This window comes from Hippocampus guttulatus, chromosome 7 (genome assembly GCF_054856545.1).
Source record: "Hippocampus guttulatus isolate MCC_2025c chromosome 7, RoL_Hgut_1.0, whole genome shotgun sequence".
Lineage (NCBI taxonomy): Eukaryota > Metazoa > Chordata > Actinopteri > Syngnathiformes > Syngnathidae > Hippocampus > Hippocampus guttulatus.
In genome coordinates, this window is record NC_141267.1 from 12,473,494 (window position 1) to 12,484,221 (window position 10,728).

Genomic DNA, 10,728 nt, shown 5'->3' on the forward strand with positions numbered 1-10,728 from the left:
TTGTGTATTACAGTAAAGCAGTCAACTGGAAAACTGTACTTTCAAAGGGACACTTTCCACGGGGATTAATGATCACTGATATGTGTTAAAATGAAGTGACAAACATTATGAACATTTTTTTTAACACAACCGGACGTAAGTTGTTGTTACATGTCATTTTGTTGGACAGCACAGATTAAAAATAAAGACATTAAAAATGTATTTTTCTGATTTTCTTTGTGCATGTTAAATCATGAGATCAATTTCATATATACAATATAAAGACGATACAAATTCCCTTATATTTTTGTTGATTCACATGGAAATCAATCTATGGTCGATGCAGTCCATCCCATAAAGGTTCTTTTTGTTGCCAAGCAGGTCACGATCCGTCATTTAAAAATAAAACATTTGTGACTGCATGTCTTTCAGGGACAGCGGTTACAACAGTGGACAGCTTATCATGTTATCGGGTTCCAGGGTGCATGAAAGGGTGAATGGCCCTCACCAGTGGCTCAGAGATGCAAACTAACCTTTGGAATGGGATGCTAGTACTTCACTGTGCTTTCCTATGAGGAATTACAAGGGGCAATGCCAAGAGCGAAATGTTGATTACGTGCAACATAAATATCATCTTGTTTGAGTGAGCTTCCTGTTGTGCTCCCAAGTCCTACTTGTGTTATCGTCGACTGGCTGACTGACGATAACCATGCGCCAGGAGGTGAAGTGTTTCTCATGTGGGAGGTGCAGCCGCTCATTCCAACCACTCTGCAGATATGGCAGCTGATCACGGTCAAGTCACAAAGCATCCGCTCCTTTATTAAGTACAGCAAGTTGAGGCGTTCGCACAGGAAATCGACATCTTTTTATCACGTATACAGGGTGACATAATATGCATAAAAGTACCACGAGTATACTTATATGCATGTATTTTTAGTGTTCTTTTTTTCAGCTCTAATACAGAGCCAAATACAGTGTAATGTCTACATTTGCATTAGTCAGACTTTTATAACATTGCTTTCATTATTCCATTGTCAGCAAGAGAGAAATCGACACAATTCCTGGATTTAAGAGCATCTTAAGAGTTCAGGAATGGATCCGGTTGTGTAAACAGGATAGTCAGTCTTTTGGTGTGGAATGTTTGCAGGTAAACCACAACCTCTTGTCACTCCTGATTTGCTTTGACCTTTCTCATGCGAAGTGACAGCCACTGTCGCAGTCTGAGCCAGTATGTACTTTCATTTTAGTCGCCATTGGAGTCGCCACCCCCCCCGAAAAATAGTTTTTAAAATCAAAGTGCACAGGAGTAGCAGATAAAAGCAGGACAAGTGGGCGGGGAGGTCTGGTGGCTCTTCCTCAGCAGGTAAATGGGTCTTAAATACATGATTGATGTGAGATCTTCCGGGCGGGGGCAAAATAACAAACAAGAACAACAACCCCCTCCACCTCCGCAGATTCTGGAGGGGTGGAGCAAGGATTGGCGGCGGGTGTGATGGGAAGGGGCGGGACCGGAGTATGACAGTGCGATGTTAAGATCAGGTGTAGCGAGGCATCTCGCATTGTTCACAGCGGTTTAGAGCAGGGTGGTTGAGGAAGGTGCAGCTGTCACAGCTCCACTGAGCACCTTCAAAGTCCTCGTCCCTCTGTGGCCCCTGCACTGGCTTCGGGCAATGGTCCCCTTCTGACACACACAACAAGACAGAGAAACACATTCTAGTATGAATATTCTCAGATAAGACAAACGAAAAGTGGTACCTTGACTGAAGCGTGTCCCAACTTTTGTCATTATTCAAGTCAATTTTTTTCCCAAAATGTATATGACTTACAAGCTCAAATCTGTGTGCATTTAGTCAAACACAAAGGGAAATCACTCCACCTTCTACTATTAGGTACTTAATAAATGCACTATATTGTATCTTTAAAAAAAAATGAAGCCATTTTAACCTTATGCAGTTTGAAGATTAAAATCAGTAATTCTTTCATGTACCACAAGAGGGAGCCTGCATACCACCAGTGGTCCTTGGAGAGGCGCTGGATTAGTGCTAAACGAGCACTAACCCATGCTAACAAGTCAGATATGCAGGACTCAGGAAATTTTTTTTTAAAAAACACTTACTTCTTAGACATTCAATTGAAATAAAGTGGAACCTCCAATAGACTAAATGCCAGCCCATTCCTGGGTGCCGGTCCCATTTTACCCTTCCCACATGCTTTAAACACATTTAAACTTGATAAAACACACCGTAAACGTAATTGAACACACAAAAATGACATTGAAAAAAAATGGACAATTTAAGAGATGAAGCCTGTTGGGTGACATGTGGCACCAGGGAATCTGCATGTGAAAGTCTGGGCATGCATGGGCTGGGACGACTGCAGCTGCTGCATGAGTGTGCACGTGTCTGTTCTCCAAGCATTTAGGGCCACATTCTCCAATGTGCTTAAGTCAGAAAAGGCATGCTGCTGCAAACTTTTTGGACTGAGCAGATTCTCCCACTGACTTAAAGGTGTCACTTAAGTCTAGCGCCCCGTGACAATGAAACATCACACCGCATCATTTCACTGCCGCTGACAACGAATGACGAAGGTCACGATCTCTTCCCTTTGCTGTTTGGGGCTTGGAGTTCGGAAGCGACGACCAGAGAGAACTTCAGTCGTTGGCTGTGAATTTCAGATTTATTTTTTTTTGTATTGAAGGCATTTGATTTGCATTGCTTGGCAACTTGGTGAACTGTCAATATGACCCGTCTCCTAATTTATTGTTAATTTATGAACATGGTATTCTGATTACATTGGCTTTTATGAAAAACAAAATCACAAGCTCCTTCCAAGTAGCTGGTAAATGAGCCGCACAAACATCACTGGCAATAACGTCCAGATCCATGACGCTTAAGGTAATTTCACAATCCAAGTGTGACATATTTTCAAAATGGATCTCTATGGGATTCTCATGCCCCAATAAAAATCCACTATTTGGAAATTAGGGCCACCCTGAGACCTCACCGAATCATGCCTCTTTGCTGGTTGCACACATATTTCCAGGTTACGCACGGCGGGTGTGTCAGAAATCTAGATGGGAGATACGTGGCACCTCGAAAGGTCGCAAGAAGCGGACATAAGCGTAAACGGGAGAATGTGCCCTTTAAAGAACGGCTGAAAAGTGATTCAAAGAGAGTCAAACTTTTCCTTCATGGTAAAGAAGTGGGTCGATTATTTCTTTTGGAAATGTTGTGTTTGTAAAATAATAGAACACGATTTTGAGAAAACTGTCAACATGTTCTAAAATGGCTGGCAATATGAGGTTGGTGGCACCGGAAATGGCAATGAAAGGGTTCAAACAACTTGGAAAAGTGTGAACATTTAAAGTTCTCCTTTTTTTGGGAATGCGTTGCAAAGAGTCATAGATAACCCTTTGGTGCTTAGTGAACTTTCTGCAACATCAAAGCATCTCATGATGACGAGCCAGATTTTTCGATGAGTGCTTTTGTTTTAAAAAGTCACTGGAGTGAATGCATCCTTAGATGGTTAAGAGAACTGCAAAACAATGGTTGGAACACAATCTTGAGCAACTTGAGGCATATTGCCCTGAAATGTAAGACTTCAGGGGCCTTGGACTGCTGAAGGCCATTTGGAAATTCAACTGAAAGTCTCCACAAACTTTAATACCATTCATGACCGCTAGCAAACAATGGAGGAACAGGACTGTTTTAAAGTATTGTGTCCAGTATTGCAACAATGACATATTCGTGCATATCTGTACTAATCCAAGCAGCTAGGAAGAAAAGTTGACATTTTTTGGACCTCGCTCACCTTTCCTTCCTGGCTTGGGTGGCACCACTGGGCCAGGCTGAATGTTGTCATAGAAGTTGTTCATTGCTTGTGGATCAAACTTCCCTGTGGACCAAAAAGATTGCCAAAGGAAGTTTTGTATGCATTCTTTCCTTAAGTCTACGGTATTTTAAATAGAGACACCTAGATCAGGCAAGGGGAAACTTTTTTCTGTCAAGGGCCATTCCATTCTTTCTTACTTTTGAGGACCATACTATGTGTATGAAACAACATGATAACTAAGATATGTTATGAGCTTCCCTGAGATGTGATTTAATTTTAGAATTGCAAGCCTTGATGGCTCAAATGCTCTCCTTAGGTTGTAGGTTGGAGACTAAGGGAAAAAAATTTGAGGTTTTTGCGTGCAAAACTGGGACACAAATTTCAACAGACATGAAAGCTGATCAACTAATCAGACGCAACCAGCACACGGACTGCCAAACTCGTTAAAGAGCCGCACAGCTCATTTCGCTTGTTGCGAGAGGAGTATTTACCAACACTATAAATTCATTTTGTGTGTGCTCTCCTTATTCATCAAACCAGAGAAATTTGCAATTCCTGACTTTGCGTTTTAGCAAATGTGCCAGCATGGTGGTGGTTTTCGTGCTTTCACCATAATTATTGCAGCGATCGATTTACTTTCCGTACCTCTGTAGTGTTCGTCCTCCACTAAAAACTCCCACATCAATCACTTCAAACTTTTATTGAGTGGATCAAAGAGGCACTGTATGCATGTCAACAGCCTCTTACAGGTGCTCTCTTAACATTCTCTTATTTGTACTCCTTCAGTCAGCGTTTCCATTTAAAATTGTCAATGTGTTATGCAAAACTGGTTTTACTATTGCGTGTTTTAGCATTAACAGAATAGCGTTTGTCGACTTCTTTTTGTCATTTGTTTATGATGTTCACATACAATTGCGAGGAGCTTTGCCGCTTCAAACGAGGTGCTGGCGCCCGCTCGGCTCACTACATGTTCAATTTAATTTATGTACAGAACTTTATTTTAGTTCTGGTTGCCTTTTAAAGTGCTGCATGAATAAATAAACTGAATTTTGCACTTGCTGTGTTCTCCTAAATGCTCCAGGGTGAAAACCAAACAATCAGCACTATCTAAAGCACGAAACCCTCTTCGACAGGTGTTGTCGGCAGTGCGCGCAATCTGTTACGAGTTAATTGAACACACATTTGAGTGCCCGCTATTAAGTATCTTGGTAAATTAGGACTCAAATCGGTAAAATCGTATTTTGCTGTCCATATGATCTGTGAAGGACATTTTAATGGGACACAAAAACAGAAGATAAGTAATATGAATAAATCTTGAAATTCAAAGTGCTCCTGTCTGCAAGAGAATTAATTTGAGGAATTACATTTTGGAACGTCATTAATTATACTTGGGTGGGCTGCTCATGACACAAAAAGCTTTTCATCCGTTATTTCTACACCACATGGTTGGGTGAGTACGAAGGGAGTGGTGGCACACAGCAGCCACATGCAGGTCACTGCCCCAGTAAGCAATCACCCGTGGACCTGATTAATTCTGTTTACGGATCATCGGAACACTTAAGAATGCTGCAACTGCCTGAGGGTTAAGCTTCATCCATCACTTAGGACACAATTGTCTGCTTCGGGGGCTTGGCTGTTGAAACGTCAATGCTTCCAAATAAATCAAAGTTGTTGTTCTGGGTAGCGTTGCACATTTTGTTTGTCTGGTTGTGCATGTGCGCGCGTACCTCTTGACTGCAGCAAATCCGTCTCTTTCAGGGTGCAGTCGATATCAATCTGAAGCTGTCTGTTTAGACTGCGCAATCGAGTCATCTCCTCAGGCTGCAGCAGAAAAGGCCAAGACATAACCACAAACGCATAGAAAAGATCCCCAAACATCAATTCTCCACCTCAAGCTACTTTAAACATGACTGGAATAAGGCTGGCAATCACTCACTCTGGGAATAAAGCTGGTGGAGCTGACTCTTCGGAAGCGTCTCTGTAGAGCGTCGTATTCCATGTTGTTGACATCCGACTTGAGCTGCTCCAGTTTCTGCCTCTCGAGCAGCAGCTCCTTCAGAAGACGCTCCATTCTGGCTCGCTGGTGGAGCAGGAGAGCTGGAGGTAAAAAATTTGATGAGAAGGAGATAATGAAGGAGAGGGACAGAAAATACAAGGTTTAAAAAAAAACATGCACGAAACAACCATCGCATCATCACCTGTTTAATAATCTGTCTTGAATCACAATATTTCATTCAATATATAATATAATTCGACAAATATTTGTATGTCTTACAAGTGGCAGCAATTATTAATGCAAACTCCCGGTACTTAAAATTGTTCTTATCTACTCAACAAAATGAACCCTTTAAACACAACACGACACACACAAGGTGTTAAAAAGTTTCACCAACTAACAGCCAAATCTCTCTCAAAATGTCTCTTAAATTATTCAAAATTAAGATAGTTTAATGTTAAACTTGCGTTTAGGTTTGGTGTGAATTGAACGTTTTACGTTGCCAAACAAACATTTGTCTGCAGTGTGATTAACTTTCATGTTTAGGCCTTCGTTTTGGCATGTGAAAAATAAATCCGTTCCACTGACACCCTCTTTGCACTCAGTGGTAAAATCAAGCCTCCAATAAGAGCACACATCAGTAGTTTCACAAATGGAACAATCAGTACCTTGAGTGTAGGCATAGTCATCAGAGCCTGAGCTTGAACGTCGGGGCATCTGTTGCAACTGACTGGCTATGTTCCCTGGTAGAGCCGAGATGGGGAGAATCGGCGGAGGGGCGGCGCTGCTGGCCCCGAGGTCAACGATGTTGAGCAACGATTCCGCCTCTGCCACGGGAGGCGAGCTGGGTGGTCTCTGGGCCTGCCCTCCGGGGGACACTTTGATTTTGAAGGTGTAGGCCGACTGGCCTGGCTGAGGTGAGGTGGTGGGCCGGGGCCTTACGGGGCCATGATGCGGCAGGTATATTCCAGGGTGGAATGGTGCGGCTGCTGTAGGAACGGCCATTGAGACGCCCCTCGAAGGGGAGCCAGGTGATGTACTGGTGGCCATATAAAGTGCTCCCTGGGGGTGAGGGGTGTGCACAGGGGAGTTGCTGCGAGGCCGTGGCCCTTCCAGAGTAATCTCTATCTGGTTTTTAAGGGAGCTTTTTGGGTGATAGGGCCTGTAAACGGGAGTCTGCTGCTGGGGTTGTGGCTGCTGATGGTAGGGCATGCTGGGAAGGGTTGGAGAGGTAATAGGATGGAAGACATATTGCTGGTGCTGGGATGTCTGCTGAGGTTGGGGCTGATGCTGGGGGGAGCTGTAAGGTGAGCCATAAGTGGGGGTGCTATATGGAGACTGCTGATGGTGATAAACGGAGGTGCCCGAGGAGGACCACGGTGACGGCTGTGGGCTCTGGGAGGGTGAGGGTCGAATATAAAGGGTGGTGTTGCTGCTGTTAGCATAGTGCCCAGGGGTTATCTGCAGAGCCTGCGGGGCATTGGGTATACTTTGCGATAGCGTGACTGTGATAGGGTTCATTGTATACCGCGAGATGGGGGAGAAAGTCGGGGACATACCCTGAATTGTCGGTGGAGGAGTTGGAGTGCTGGCTGAACGGCTGTGATCGTTGATGAAAAAAGAATTGTAACCCGGGGAGGGGGCCATTGTGGCGGGGGCCGACAGCGGCTCAGGATAACTGGGTCTCTGGGGGTCAATGTGACTGTCACTTGTGCTGTGAACGAGGGCACGCCCGGCTCCGGCGGCTCCTCCATTCGGCTTGCTTGCTTCCGAGCCCGGATAGCCCAGACTTATGTGCAGCATGTGATTTCGACCCAGGCGCCCCTCCTCTGGACTATGATGGAACTCTCCGTAGAGGTATCGATTACTCTCCTGGGCCAGAAGGTGGCAGCAGAGATCAAGGTTGTTATTGTTCTAAAAAAGACAACACAATTTCAACCATTAAACGTGAGTCAATGGCAATGTTTACTACAGCAAGGCACTATGAAATAATTTCCACCCATTAGTGTAACACCTCAAATGCCTCACCATGCTGAGACTAATACTAAAGGATGAAGTGAAACTCATTGTCACTCTAATAATTAGTGCATGGCCAAGAGTTGATAATTATCCAAAAGTAACTCCACCCCAGTCTGTATTCAGAAAAGGAAGTGCAGGCGTTCAATAACAAATGACTAACTGCCACATTTTGTCAATAAAACACGATCCTTGTAATAGCACCAATCATTCCTGTGCGAGTCATTTTAATGATAAAACCAGTGCACACTCACTGGCCACTTACCAGTATTTGGGTACACTTGCAAAACCTAATGAGATACTGTATCAACTTTCTTCAAGATAAAGCCAGACCTTCATGTGGGTATTTATTTAACCACATTGTAAGGGTATTATTCTGGCTGTAGATTGCGAAGAGAGTTGTCTCTAGTATGTTGCCCTTCTCACTTAACTAAATAAGTCAACACATCTTTTAGAAACACCACTCAGTATGATGCTGTGCAGTTCTACACAGCTGTTCAATCAAATGACCCTAATACACATTATCTGAGTCTTTTTCTGACAGTGTCAATCAAAAATGAGAATGATCAACTTTTCAAAATGCACCTTAGGCTGGATTAAAACTGAGATTGTGACTCAAGTGACAATTCGGGTTTTTTGCTCACTTGTGACAATGATATATGGGTCATGACAATATAAACAGAAACAAAACACACAAATCTGAGGTCTTCATGTCGGAATCAGCCTCTTCCAAATGTGGGAAAAATCTGATATGTATTGGAAATCTGCCAACACTAGTGCAGCAGAAACGCAAAGACTGCAAAAATTGAATACAACCTGTCAAGGCGAGCCCACAAAAATGGACTCCGGCCTGATATCGTGCAGGTATAGCTGATGAAGTGTTCAATGAAGCCGTGCTTCTCAGAATGATGTCAACATGAGAACCGAGTAAAATTTCATGTTAAGGAAAAGAAAGCTAAACCAAGAACAGGCACAGACCCATGACTCATTCACACGTTTTGGGTTTATGCATGTACCTGCAAAAGACACTGCGACACCACTCCTTCTGGGATCTCGGGGAAGCGCTGCTTGAGGTCCTGCAGGATGTGATAATCAAGCTGAGAGCCCCCCTGCGCCATCATGACCAACACACCCGCCAAGCCACCGAGTCAACGATCCCACAGCCGCAGATATTCAAATGGCCGATGTCCTCTCATCCCCTAAGGAGGCTGAGAAGGCAAACAGGAGACAAACACCGTCACTGGGAGTGCATGCAGACATTATATTAGACGAGTTGCATGTCAAATAATGTGCCACAGTCAGCGAGTCAGCTGAGACTTCGAAGATTAGAGAACAACTTAGGAAGCCCAAAAAGCTGATATGAAATTATTTTTGTCTCTAAAATGAGCAATTTTCCACGTGATCACACAATTGTAGTAAAGTGTACCTCAAATTTGTTTGTTTATGGTTTCACTTCCACCGTTGCACCAAGCAACTACGACATGTCACTGCTAGCCCAACCAGCTAGTGATCAGCACCAGCTGTCCTTCGTTCGTTAGATATCCCACGAAATAAATTAATATATGATGTGAAACTGCCGCAAGTGAACCACTTCCTGCAACAACCGAAGACGTGAACTGTGACGTTTTTCCTCAATCGTATAAGCAAATCGAATGGGATTAGCTCACTTCTACTTGTTTCGTGCTAACGCCCCGAATGCTAACGCCAACTCGGTGTGTTGCTCAGCTGTCAAATGTTTGGCTTGTTGATAAACTAGCTAAGCTACATGCTAATAGTAGCGAGCATGAGCTTGTGACTACATTGTGAAACTTACCATTTTGAAAGAGCTTCCCTATTGTGTCGAAACATGGCAGAGTTCCGTGTTTAGTTCGGCTGTCTCGAAAAAAAGAGCAGCGGGTGTTGTCAAAAATTAGAGGAGGCAATACAACTTGTAGTTTCACATTCCACTAGGCCCCTGCCACTGGACTGCATTGCATGCGAGAACAACGTCATCTCGCGATAATTGATTTTCCCGGTTGTTCAAAATCCTCGCCGTCAAATACGCGCATGCGTGACATTCTTTGCCCACAAATTGTGGTTCTCAAATTCTTTGGGTCCAGGATCCTCTTGCGGGAGAAAGATGTTTTCGTGGGCCCACTTCATAATCCTACCGTCATTTAAACATAACTAGTAAGTACCATGTGCAGCCCTCGAAGTCCATAGGTAATTCCAATTATGAATTACTTATTTGCAAACGTTTTAACCAATATTTTTATTGTGACGTCACGCACTGGCTGGACACGGCGGCGGTTGCTGCGCTGCAAATCAATGCATTTTGTGTTTTGCTTTGACTGATTTAAAGACCATGTGACGTTAATTCAGAGATTAGTTTCTAAATTATAGACGTTTGGAGAGATCTGCTAAATATGCATTACTGTATCGCATAAAGAGTGCATTAAAATGTTTTCCCACCATTTCAGTTTTCGGGATTTTTTTTGGACTGTTGCTCAAAGGGAGCTCAGAGATGAATTTGGGCCTCAGGCATGAGTCACCCCTCAACCATGCACTAAGAACTTGAATGCATGAATGCCTTTGTTTGCATCTGTGGTTACATGGTGCAATTGCCAGGTAATTAGTTATAATTGCTTGGCCTTGTGCAACTACCACTCTAGCATGCTGTAACCAAAGTTAGCTACTGTAGCTGTGCCTACAGGACACATGCATTTTATCCAGATGCCACAGTTATGTGACTTCAATTCCCAAGTGCAATGTACTTTTTGTGTGTCAAATTAGCATAATATGTTGGAAGGCAAAGCATTGTAGGTATTTAACTAGCAGGATGTATGTACTCAAATGTCTGTTATGCAGTGTGAGCCCCATTTAAATGATGTATGTATGTTCAATAAACAGTTGACGTTCCCTGAAGT

General features: G+C 43.4%; 1 protein-coding gene across 2 annotated transcripts; it reads right to left on the bottom strand.

Annotated features, from left to right (window-relative positions):
* Positions 1 to 777: 777 nt before the first annotated feature.
* Positions 778 to 9,804, bottom strand: tab3 (TGF-beta activated kinase 1 (MAP3K7) binding protein 3). 2 transcript variants are annotated; one of them, XM_086115815.1, is made up of 7 exons: positions 9,636 to 9,804; positions 8,839 to 9,030; positions 6,475 to 7,720; positions 5,747 to 5,907; positions 5,538 to 5,631; positions 3,790 to 3,873; positions 778 to 1,660 (listed from the first exon to the last, which is right to left on the bottom strand). In XM_086115815.1, the coding sequence occupies exons 2-7, from the start codon at positions 8,941 to 8,943 to the stop codon at positions 1,515 to 1,517; spliced, it is 1,836 nt and encodes a 611-aa protein (XP_085971941.1). In that variant the 5' UTR covers positions 8,944 to 9,030; positions 9,636 to 9,804; the 3' UTR covers positions 778 to 1,514. The 2 variants fall into 2 exon arrangements, with proteins under 2 accessions (XP_085971941.1, XP_085971942.1); XM_086115816.1 differs by lacking the exon at positions 9,636 to 9,804 and adding an exon at positions 9,249 to 9,541.
* Positions 9,805 to 10,728: the final 924 nt, after the last annotated feature.

Coding starts and splice junctions, on each gene's coding strand:
- tab3 (XM_086115815.1), bottom strand. CDS start 8,943: ATGATGGCGCAGGGGGGCTCTCAGCTTGATTATCACATCCTGCAGGAC. Junction 5,908..6,474: donor TGACTATGCCTACACTCAAG/GTACTGATTGTT, acceptor TTTTACCTCCAG/CTCTCCTGCTCCACCAGCGA. Junction 3,874..5,537: donor GGATTTGCTGCAGTCAAGAG/GTACGCGCGCAC, acceptor TTTGGTCCACAG/GGAAGTTTGATCCACAAGCA.